Source organism: Hylobates moloch, unplaced genomic scaffold (assembly GCF_009828535.3).
Source record: "Hylobates moloch isolate HMO894 unplaced genomic scaffold, HMol_V3 SCAFFOLD_1, whole genome shotgun sequence".
Classification (NCBI taxonomy): domain Eukaryota; kingdom Metazoa; phylum Chordata; class Mammalia; order Primates; family Hylobatidae; genus Hylobates; species Hylobates moloch.
Window position 1 is genome coordinate 72770545 of NW_026652276.1, and position 12374 is coordinate 72782918.

Sequence of the window (12374 nt, forward strand, 5' to 3'; positions counted from 1 at the left end):
GGGGAATAGAAATGGGGGGTGGGAATTAAAGAAAATAAATGAGAGAGGGACTTTGTATGGATCAATGATAATAACTCAATCCTCTATTTGACAAAGAAGAAGGAGAAGGAAGAGGAAGAAAAAGAAAGTGGGATAAAGGATCAGAAAGGCAGGAAAATAGAAAAAATTAGAGTATGACTCCAGGGTAGACCTGTTTTGTTGTCGCTTGGTTCGTTGGTTGGTTTGACAGTTGTGTTTTTCATATGTTTCGCCATGTTGGCCAGGCTGGTCTCGAGCTCCTAGCCTCAAGTGATCAACCCGCCACAGCCTCCCAGAGTACTGGGACTACAGGCGTGAGCCACCACATCCAGCCCCCACATTGCTTCTGGCCTCTGTGGTAGACCTCCCAGACGGGACGGCCAGGCAGAGACGCTCCTCACTTCCCAGATGGGGCAGCCGGGCAGAGACGCTCCTCACTTCCTAGACGGGGTGGCAGCCGGGCAGAGGGGCTCCTCACTTCCCAGACAGGGCGGCCGGGCAGAGGCGCTCCTCACTTCCCAGACGGGGCAGCCGGGCAGAGGCGCCCCTCACTTCCCAGACGGGGCGGCCGCGCAGAGGCACCCCTCACTTCCCAGACGGGGCGGCCGCGCAGAGGCGCCCCCCACTTCCCAGACGGGGCGGCCGGGCAGAGGCGCCCCCCACTTCCCAGACGGGGCGGCCGGGCAGAGGCGCTCCTCACTTCCCAGACGGGGCGGCCGGGCAGAGGCGCTCCTCACTTCCCAGATGGGGCGGCCGGGCAGAGTCGCTCCTCACATCCCAGACGATGGGCGGCCGGGCAGAGGCGTTCCTCACTTCCTAGACGGGGTGGCGGCCGGGCAGAGGAGCTCCTCATAACCCAGACGATGGGCGGCCAGGCAGAGGTGCTCCTCACATCCCAGACGATGGGCGGCCAGGCAGAGACGTTCCTCACTTCCTAGACGGGGTGGCGGCTGGGCAGAGGCGCTCCCCACCTCCCAGACGGGGCGGGAGCCGGGCAGAGGCTGCAATCCCAGCACCCTGGGAGGCCAAGGCAGGCGGCTGGGAGGCGGAGGCAGCAGCGAGCCAAGACCACGCCACCGCACTCCAGCCCGGGCAACACCGAGCACCGAGTGAGCGAGCCTCCGTCTGCGTCCCAGCACCTCGGGAGGCCGAGGCGGGCAGACTACTGGAGGTCAGGAGCTGGAGACCAGCTTGGCCGACATGGTGAAACCGCGCCTCCAGCCAAAGGAGAAAAACCAGGGAGGGGTGGTGGCGCGCGCTGGCAATCCCAGGCAGCCCGCAGGCCAGGGCAGGAGAATCACAGGAGCTGGACGCAGGGAGTCTGCAGCAAGCCAAGTGTACTCCAGCCTGGGCCACAGAGGGAAGAAAAGAAAGAAGAAAGCAAGGAGGAAGGAAGGGAGAGAGGGAGGAAGGAGTGAGTGAGTTTTCCAGCCACCTTTTTAAGAGGAAATTGCTGGGCAGGTGGGGGAGAGCTAGTCGTGGAATGAAACTGTAAGCCGGACCGGGAGTGAGGAGGGGAGATGATAAAAGGATTATAGGGTGGAGGAGTGGAGGCTGAGGAAGAATTGGAACCTAGCTAGGCCTGGTGAGGAGGGGAGATGTCAGATGGGTCTGTAGAAAAGGAAGATTAGAAAGACTCAGCGACGCTTGGGGTTGGGACTGAGGGGACAGGCGGGAGGGAAAGGAGGAAAATTTGGGACAAGTTGCACTGGGCACAGAGACTAGGAAGGGACCGATGTGTAAAAGAATGCCTGGATGTCAGGCACCTCAAACCGTTTGCCTATTTCACGACAAGAATTATTTAGATCTTGCAGGATGGAAAAATTGAAAGTGCGGTTTTCTGGCTATTTGGAACTACTGTCGAGTTTGTACTGGGCTCAAGCGGCATTGCAGAAGAAAATAAGGCATTTAGGTTTTAGGTCAGATGTGAGTTGAAGAGGTTTTAAGTTTTTGAGAACACAGGCTAAGGGAGAAGAAGGTGGAATGGAGGGTGGAATGTTGCCTATAGTGAAGGAGGCAAGTTTAAAGAAAAGGGAGAGTAGAGACACGGAGGGAAGTGGTTCGGGGGTTCTTACCCTCCAGAAAAGCGGGAAAGGGGTCGGGGCGCAGATACGAGGTCAGGGCACGGAAATAAGGGACCAGGGCACAGAGATATAAGAGGTTGTGGCACGGAAATAAGGGATCAGGGCACAAAGATATAAGAGGTTGGGGCACGGAAATAAGGGATGGGGCACAGAAATAAGGGATTGGGGCGCAGAGATATGAGGTTGGGGTACTTGCCCCTCCTCCAGAAAAGTGGAACTTGCCGCTAAGGGTGAAGGACAAAGGCAGGCGTCCCTGTGTGGTCTGACACCTCTGAAACGTGGGTGAATAATCAGAGAGGCATCCCTGCAATGATTAAACACCAAGGGAAGGCTGCCTTCCCAGTCCGTGACCGGCGCCGGACTTATGGGTCCACGGATAAAACGTGTCTCCTTTGTCTCTACCAGAAAATGAAAGGAATTGAAATTAAGAGAAGGGAGAGATTGAATAGTGGAAAGGAGAAAGTGGTTGAGGAATAGGGAGAGAGGTTGGAGAAGAGAGTAAGAAGAGGCCGCTTACCCGATTTAAAATTGGTGAGATGTTCCTTGGGCTGGTGGGTCTGAGGACCTCAGGTCGTAGGTGGATCTTTTTCACAGAGCAAAGAACAGGAGGATGGGGCATTGATCTCCCAAGGGAGGTCCCCCGATCCGAGTCACGGCACCAAATTTCATGCGCGTCCGTGTGAAGAGACCACCAAACAGGCTTTGTGTGAGCAACATAGCTGTTTATTTCACCTGGGTGCAGGCGGGCTGAGTCCGAAAAGAGAGTCAGCCATGATCATTTCTATTGGTCACAACTTTGGTTTAAATTTTCTAGTAACTTTTTTTATAATCACAAAAAAAAGTATTATGACAAAAAACTTGGAACTCATAAAAGTATTAGTTAATTGAACTACAAAAATAAGCCATGGCAATGAGCAGAATGGGGAGAAGCTTGTAACTCTGATCACAAGAAAGGTGGCCATTTTTTAAAAATATGAATGGTTCCTATAAACCAAGAAGAAAATCTCAGCAATCCAAAGGAAAAACTTGTGAATGGAATAGGCACACAAAAGATAAGATAGTTCACCCAAAAAGAAAGATAAGAATGCTAAGCAATACATTCAAAATTAAACCAAAGTAAGATACCACTGGCACAAACCAAACACTTTGCTGACCCTGTGGGATACGCTATGGCACATTCATATATTGCTTATGAGGGTATAAATTAATACAACTTCTTTGGATTTTAATTTCTCAATAGCTCTAAAACTTTAAAAGAAACTATCCTTTGGCCTAGTGAATCCACTTTAAAAAATTACCTCACAGATATGGTTCCTGTGTATAGGTTAAATAAAAGACATTCATTCACTGAGCACTATTTATAAAAGCAAATGACTAAACAATCTATGAGTCCATCAATAAGATTCTGGTGACATTATGTTTCATCTACACATTGAAAAGTATAGAGCAGTTAAAAAATAAGATAAGTTTATATGCACTGACTTGTTCAAATCCTCTGCAACTGTAGATGAAAAATATAATCTGCATAACATGAATAGTAAAATAATATTTATGAAAAAGGTATATTTGCTATATCTTTGATATGCATGTATTGCATAGAAAGGGCTTGTAAGGATGTAGACCCACTTTTTAACATTTCCTTTAAGAGGAATGGGATAAAGAGGTTTAGATTTTTTTCCCCACTTTTCATTCTATACTTCTTTTCACAAGGAGAATGTATGTACACGTTACATTTGTGGATAGAGAATAAAAACAATAACTAAGTTAAGTGTATCAGGTTCACAAAAGCGTTACCCGAAACTGCTACTGGGTGAACCCCAAGAAAGGTAATATCTGTCACTCAGGACACGTGGAATTTCTATGGCATTTGTGTGTGAGAGAAACACCAAATTCTCTCAGTAAACTGCGAGTCCCGTAGGATAAGCACGCATCTGATGGCCCTGAAGAAGCGTTCCTTGTGTTTCCTGAACCCCTGAGAGCCCAGGCACGCCTCAAACACATTTAAGATTCTTTGGGCATCCGGGCCAGCCACATGCTCCCAACGCCGCCTCCGGGTCGGGGCGCGCGGCCAGAGCTCAAACAGACTCCCTTAGAATGTCTCCAGGAAACCGTCGGGTGGGGCGGAGATCTGCTCCCTGCAGTGGCTTTTTCACCTGCTGTCCAGCCTGTGCTTCCTGGAAATGAGTTTCTGTTCCTCTAAGGTCGTGGGGCAGCCGGACCCGAGCCTGGGGCGAAGCGGGAGCTGAAGAGGGACTGGGCGACTAGCCGGAGTCGGGCCGGGAGTCCGAGCGGGGTCGGTCAGAGTCGGAGGGGAAGCCGGAGCCCGGCCGGGGCCAAACAGCGCAGCTCGAGATCTGGGTCCGGGTCGGTGGAGGACCCGGGGTGGGACCAAGGACCGAATCGAGGCTGGTCTGGGCGTCAGGGCAGCCCTCGGAGCGGCGACCGTTGCTGGAGAAGGGGCCACAGCCACCCCGGCGTGGGTTGGAAGGACGCACCCCTGCTGGGGTGAAACCCCGAATCCGTAGCCATCTGCCCGCGACTGCTACGCCGACCGCCTGAAGGGGCCGCTGTCCCGCACCTTCCAGGGGCTGGGGTGGTGGTGGGCACCCCTGATCTTCCTCTGGCGCCCATGATGCCGCCGGCCAGCCGGCTTCCTTTACCTGCCCGAGGACGAAGGTCTGGAGGAGCCGTGCGCCCGGGGGAGCCCGGCCAAGGCTGAGTGGGCTTCATGCGGGGCCATTTCACCACCACCGACTCCTACCACTTCTCCAGGAGGAGCCCCGAGGCCAATTTCGCCTCCATTTTGGTGGTCTCCCACAGCGACTTATAGCTGGAACCAGATATCTTTGCCGAAGTTGGTAAATTGGGCAGCGTGATGCAGGATCTGCAGGTCCCAAGGGGAAACGCAAGCCACATCCAGTACCAGCAAGTGTCCCTGAGGCACCAGACGCTCTGTGTGTCCCCCAACCCGCTCCTGCATGCCTGGCAGGTGGACAAAACGCTTGACCTCAGCAGCATCACCTTCCCCATCTACAACCACAGCGGGCATCTCATCTTCCTGACTGGCTTCTTTGGAAGACACATCTTGGGGGACAGCCTGGGAATGGGCCCGTTACTTCTGCAGGCCAAAGCCATGCGGCTGCTGTACTACCTGAAGAGTCAGCACTGGAGGACAACGTGCAGAGCAAGCAGTGGCTCACCCGTTTCCTCCACCAATTTAACAATATTAACAATAGTCTGGCCACGAAGAAAATTGAGGTACCTGGCGGTTCAGGTTTACAAGGAGGCCAAGAGAAGGTGGGAGGGATGAGGAAGACTTGCTCCGAGAACCGTAACAAAAGCACCGCATGACTACTTCAAGGGGTCCTTGCCTCAAAGCTGGGTTTGCTTTACTGTATTTGGCACTTAATCCAACTGTCTTAAATTAACACCGACGGATGCCAGGAATCGTCAATTCTTGGTAACATTCAAGTCGGTAACACAAATCCTGTGTCCACCAGATGGGGCTATTCAGTACAGACACTGATCTTCATGCTTAATTTTGGGGTTTGGTTTCTTATCATATTACAGTCTTTGAAATTCTACTTTTAGTTGAAGTCTTCACTGGTTTTGGGGAGCCCCCAAAACTTGCTTGGAGCTCGCTGAGTATTTTTTTTTGGCAGGTGGTCCACTTTACATTGCTTTCCAGACAACTGCAATTTGAGGCAACTTCTATGACAGTGATCCCTTTGTTTCACCTGGCATACATTCTAATCATACTGTTTGCAGTCACATCGTGCTATTGTTGCTGCAAGTTCTGGATCAAAAGTATCATCTGTGAACCTCAAGAGCAGGGGGGACTTGCCCACCCCACTCTCACGAAGATGAGGATCTTCAGGGTGGTCAGCATGTCCTTGTCCATCCTGACCCTGCTCCACTCTAAGCCCAGCTGGCTGCCCTGGAGTCCACTTCTGAAGCCTTCAGCAGCTCTAATAATTTCATAAACCAGTTGTATGCTATCATTTTAGTGAGCGTGAGTAAATGTTTGGATTCAGGGCTTCTTAACTGTGTGCAATTCCTGCCCCAAACTTTCTTAGAGAAGTTTCTTCTTGTTCAAGACAAAGCTTATGGGCTCCATTACCTTGTCTTCCTAACTTCTTTCAAAAGCAGATATAAAAGGGAATAGACATGTTTTTAAACCAATAACTTTGTGTTAAAAATACTGGAAAATACTTTTCTTTTGTGTGTGTGTGTTTATTGGACCTCCTAACATGTTGACAAGCAGAAATGTTATATGGAAGAGCCTTTCTAAAAGCTGAACCTCTGAGAATAAATGCCTTATACTAGGAATTGGGGGAGAGAAAAGCAGAAGGAAGTTCTAACAAAGATTGTGTTTCAAAGACTTTCAGAAATTATGAAGGATACCTCTCTGAAGAGTACTCCAGTATGATGTTCCTTGAAATGGATATGGCTGTCAGGATGTTGCTTCAGAGTGTGAAGTCAAATGCATGCTAACCTTCCAGTTTTGTTTTTGTTTGACACAGGGTCTCTGTCACCCAGGCTGGAGTGCAGTGGCACAATCTCGGCTTACTACAATCTCTGCCTCCAAGGTTTAAGCAATCCTCCCACCTCAGCTTCCCAAGTAGCTTGAACTACAGGTGTGCACCACCATGCCTGGCTAATTTTTGTATTTTTAGTAGAGATGGGGTTTTGCCATATTGCCCAGGCTGGTCTTGAATTTCTGAGCTCAAGTGACCCACCCACCTTGGCCTCCCAAAGTGCTGGGATTACAGGCATGTGCCACCATGCCCTGCCAACCTTACAATTTTTAAAAAAAGAGACAAAAGGTGGTTGAATTATCTGGAGCTAATAAGAAAAAACTTGAAGCAACCATTAATCAATCTAATCATGTTCTTTGAAAATATAACCAGCCATTGGCTATTTAAAACTTGTAATTTTTTTTATTTACAAGAAGTATGGAGACTATACTGCCATCTGATTATAAATGACAATAAAATATTAATTCAACCCTTTAAAAAATTTTATGAAGAACAAAATGCTCTAAACTTTCCTACTTTTAATGTATGTTTAGTATTTCTGGCTGGAATTCCATACCATTCTTTCCTTCTTACTAAAATCTCAAGTTTCAGGTGGCAGCTTGCCACTTTCAACCTCACCTTCTCATCTGCTTTCTGATTAAAATGTTTAAGAAATCCAGCCAGGCATGGTGGCTCATGCCTGTAATCCTAGCACTTTGGGAGGCCGAGGCAGGTGGGTTGCTTGAGGTCAGGAGTTCGAAACCAACCTGGTCAACATTGTGAAACCCTGTCTCTACAAAAAATTAGCCAGGCATGGTGGCGTATGCCTATAATCCCAGCTACTTGGGAAGCTGAGGCACAAGAATTGCTTGAGTCTGGGAGGTGGAGGTTGCAGTGAACCGAGATCATACCACTGCACTCCAGCCTCAGCGACAGAGAGAGAGACTTTCTCAAAACAAACAAACAAACTCAATAAATAAATAAATAAAATAAAATCTGGAATTATTAAAAATTCATACCCAAACTGCATGTTGGCATTGTTATTCTAAGAATGGTGTGTGTATGTGTGTGTGTGTGTGTGTGTATGTGTGTGTGAGGGAGGGAGGGAGAGCGAGGGAGAGAGAGAGAGAGAGAGAGAGAGATGTGGAATAAAGCAATGAGTTACAATGTGATATCCCAGGTGACCTTGAGAACCAGAATACTTCCTGTGGGAAAAACGGCTACCTATGGTTGTTAAGATGCTTTTACCATTTCCCTGACAATGCTAGAACCTTAAACATGTTAAATTCTAATACCCCTCTCCTGCTTTTGTGTTATGTAATTTTTTTTCTAATTCTTAGAATTATTTATAGTGAGCTATATCGCCCAGGCTGGTCTCAAATTCCTGAGCTCATGCAACCCTCCTGCCTTGGCCTTTCAAAGTGCTGGGATTACAGGCGTGAGCCACCACACCCAACCTGTGTTATCACGTATTTTGATTTTAGGCCTAGAGACAATGAACAATCCAGTAGCAATAAGCATCCCTAGCATCCAGACTATAGTCTTTAGTGAGAAATACCATTTCTCACTAAAAGAAACTAGTGCTGCTTAAACAAATGGTTCATTCCAGGTTTGAGGCAGGAATTGTACAAAATGGGCCAGGAGCATCTTGTTATACAAGATAGCAAAGAAGCTATCAAAAACTATTAAGGTTTTAACTGAAGTAGTTGGAAACAATCTGCAGACGATTCCACTGGCTCAAGATGGAATAAATCATGCATGAATAAGAGTAACTGCAGTGGACTGAAAAAAAATGTTTAAATTAATGATTTAAAAATGATTAAATAATGATTTTTTAAAAACCTAACCGCCGGGCACGGTGGCTCACACCTGTAATCCCAGCCACTTTGGGAGGCCGAGGTGGGCAGATCACGAGGTCTAGAGATTGAGACCATCTTGGCCAACATGGTGAAACTCCATCTCTACTAAAAATACAAGAAAAATTAGCTGAGCGTGGTGGTGCACGCCATAGTCCCAGCTACTCAGGAGGCTGAGGCAGCAGAATCGTTTGAACCTGGGAGGCGGAGGCTGCAGTGAGCCAAGATCATGCCACTGCACTCCAGCCTAGCTACAGAGCAAGACTTCTTGTCTCCAAAAAAAAAAAAAAAAAACCTAATAAATCATCTTTGGAGGACGCTAACAACTATTTTGCAAACTAGTAAATAAACGGAAGAATCAAGCATTTAACCTGCCTTTCCTACACAAAATATAACTCTGAGTAAACAACTAGTAAATGAGGGAATGTCTCTTTTTATAGAAGTATTTAAACAAATAGACCAAGAAGAGACAATAGTGGCTAGGCGCGGTGGTTCATGCCCATAATCCCAGCACTTCGGAAGGCTGAGGCGGGCGGATCACGAGGTCAGGAGATCGAGATCATCCTGGCTAACATGGTGAAACCCTGTCTCTACTAAAAATACAAAAAATTAGCCAGGCGTGGTGGTGAGTGCCTGTAGTCTCAGCTACTCGGGAGGCTGAGGCAGGAGAATGGCGTGAACCCAGGAGCTGGCGCTTGCAGTGAGCCGAGATCGTGCCACTGCACTCCAGTCTGGGCGAGAGAGTGAGACTCTATCTCAAAAAAAAAAAAAAGGAAGAGACAATAACATTGGAAATCACCATTTTGCAATCCTTAATGAATTAAGGATCTAGGATTGAGCATCTACGGCTGCTAACATACAGACAAGCAGACGTTAGGCTTTTTTTTTTTTTTTGAGATGGAGTATCGCTCTGTTGCCCAGGCTGGAGTGCAGCGGTACCATCTTGACTCACTGTAACTTCCACCTCCCAGGTTCAAGCGATTCTTGTGCCTCAGCCTACCGAGTAGCTGGGATTACAGGTGCCCGCCACCATGTCTGGCTAATTTTTTTGCATTTTTAGTAAAGATGGGGTTTCACCATGTTGGCCAGGATGGTCTCGAATTCCTGACCTCAAGTGATCCCAGCCTCCCAAAGTGCTGGGATTACAGGCATGAGCCACCATGCCTGGCCCAGATGTTAGGTATCTTTTGTCAAATACATCATCACCTATGAAGTAGTCCTGACAAAAACCAAATCAAACCTGAATCTGATTAGGCCTCTAGATCTAACTACCAACTTATAGGACATACAGAGAACAGAGGAATGTGCTAATCTACACAACATGAATCAGTAAAATACCGACATTGAAAAAGTAGGATATATATCAAGGTTCTTCAACAAATACATTGCCAGGAGTTGAAATAAAGAAGAGATGGATAAGGAATTTATAGAATAAGAGAGCTAAAAGACAAAGCAAAGCTAAATACAGTGTTTAGAGATTTACAGTTGGGTGATGTAGTGAGTTGAATGCAAATATGTCCACATCCTACTCCCTGGAACCTATGAATGTTACCTTAATTGGAAAAAGGATCTTTGCAGATGTAATTAAGATCTTAAGAAAATCATCCTGGCCGGGCGCGGTGGCTCACGCTTGTAATCCCAGCACTTTGGGAGGCCGAGGCAGGCGGATCACGAGGCCAGGAGATTGAGACCATCCTGGCCAACATGGTGAAACCCCATCTGTACTAAAAAAATACAAAAATTACCTGGGTGTGTGATGGCACATGCCTGTAATCCCAGCTACTCTGGAGGCTGAGGCACGAGAATCACTTGAACCCGGGAGGTGGAAGTTGCAGTGAGCTGAGATCTTGCCACTGCACTCCAGCCTGGCAACAGAGCGAGACTCCGCCTCAAAAAACAAAGAAAAGAAAAGAAAAGAGAAGAAAAGAAAAGAAAAAAGAATCATCCCAGATTATCCTGGTGGCCCTAAATCCAACAACAAGTGTCCTTATAAGAGTTAGGCAGAGGGAGATTTGACACAGATGGAAGAGGAGGAGACAATGTGACCAGGGAGCAGAGATTGGAGTGATACGGCCACAAGTCAAGGAATGCCAGCAGCCACAGGACGCTGGAAAAGAATGGATTCTTCCCTAGGTCCCCCGGGGTGCAGCCCTGCTGGCACCTTGATTTCAGACCTCTGGGCTCCAGAACTTTGAGAGAACACATTTCTGTTGCCATCTAGTTTAATTTTTTACAGCAGCCACAGGATGCTCATAATACAGGTGGATAATATCCAAGAGAAAGAAAATAATCCCCATAGTGAAAACAGAGGTTATCGATAAGGGTTTGGGAGGTACATGTGGAGGGTGTCTGGGGTAGTTGGCAAGGTATTCTCTCCTCACATGGATGCCAGTTGCAAGGTAGTTGCCCTTTAATAACTCCTTAAGCTGTACATTTGTCTCATGTGGATTTCTGTATTCATATCTTATTTAACAGTAAATAAAGTTTTCAAAAAATCATACAACTAGTAAAGTTCTTATCTCAAATGTCTGCCCGTGCACAAGGAGGGCCTGTGTTCTCTAGACAGGGAAGAAGGTATGACTCATTTCCTCGACGGTCAAGGTGTGAGGAGGGAAAAGCTACAAAGGGTTAGAGAAGGGCTGCAGAAACACACCTTCGAGAAACCACAAGTACCACTTTTATGTATTTATCTGTCCAGGAAAGAACTAGAAACAAGAGTTTGTCTGTGAACTTTCAAATGAAAGATGTATTTCACAAGTCTCTGCTGAAAGTGTTCACAGATTATACATGCCCAGCCTGACTTTTAAATGCCAGTGAACAAAGGTTGGGGGGTCGGTAATAATTAACTACACTCTATTAAGGCTGATGGATACAGTGCTGGTATTTCAGATTTCCCAACGAGAACCTCCGTAGGTACTTGTAGGTATACGATCTTGGGGTCTGTTTTGAATTTCAAAGGTAAAAGTTGAAATGTTGGCAATCCTGTGTATCCAATGTGGCACAATTTGCAGTGACTCTTCCTAAAGTAGCTCAGAACACCCTTAGGAGGCAGTCAGTTGGAATCTACAATATTCACTGGAGGTTTGAGCAGGATGCTCAACACCCGTCCAGTGAGGCCCCCGCAAAAAATATTATCTTTTAACTCAGAGGGCCCAAGTATGAGTTTAACAGTCTATGACTCACAACTTCAAAATACCATCGAAATTCAATTCAGAGTTAAAGACTGTATGATGATGCCCCGGATTTTCAGAAGACAGTTCTGTTGGTCATATTTTTATATTCATTGCTATATAGTCCATAAAATTTATGTCACAACTTGCTCTTTTCTTGCATTTTTATAATTTATATACCCCAATTTTACTAAAGACTACTATATTGTTTTTGTTTTTCAACTTTTATTTTAGGTTCAGGGGTACATGTGCAGGTTTGATATACAGGTTAATTTGTGTCATGGGGGTGTGTTGAACAGATTATTTCATTACCCAGGCATTAAGCCTAGTACCCAACAGTGTTTTTTTGTTTGTTTTAGGCAGAGTCTCGCTCTGTTGCCCAGGCTGGAGTGCAGTGGTGTGATCTCAGCTCACTGAAGCCTCTGCCTCCTGGGTTCAAGCAATTCTCGTGTCTCAGCCTGCAGAGTAGCTGGAATTACAGGCATGCACACCCACGCCTGACTAATTTTTATACTTCTAGTAGAGACGGGGTTTTGCCATTTTGGCCAGGCTGGTCTTGAACTCCTGACCTCAAGTGATCCACCCGCCTTGGCCTCTCAAAGTGCTGGGGTTACAGGTGTGAGCCACTGCGCCTGGCCCCAATAGTTGTTTTTTCTGCTCCTCTCCCTCCTCCAACCCTCCACCCTAAAGTGTTTGTTGCTCCCTTGTGTTCATGGATTCTCATAATTT

The 12374-nt window shown here is 47.1% G+C and overlaps 1 protein-coding gene across 13 annotated transcripts in view; it reads right to left on the reverse strand.

Annotated features, from left to right (window-relative positions):
- The window catches only part of KLHL23 (kelch like family member 23), a 60701-nt gene that overhangs the window by 22388 nt on the left and 25939 nt on the right, over positions 1-12374 (reverse strand). Inside the window, exon 4 of one of the 13 annotated variants that reach the window (XM_058441299.1) lies at positions 1028-2849. The exons of the other annotated variants lie outside the window; for them this stretch is intronic. Within the exon in view, the coding sequence (XP_058297282.1) occupies positions 2527-2849 (323 nt within the window). The 3' untranslated portion in view covers positions 1028-2526. Of the gene's footprint in view, positions 1-1027; positions 2850-12374 lie in introns of those variants that run through there. 13 annotated transcript variants of the gene reach the window in all.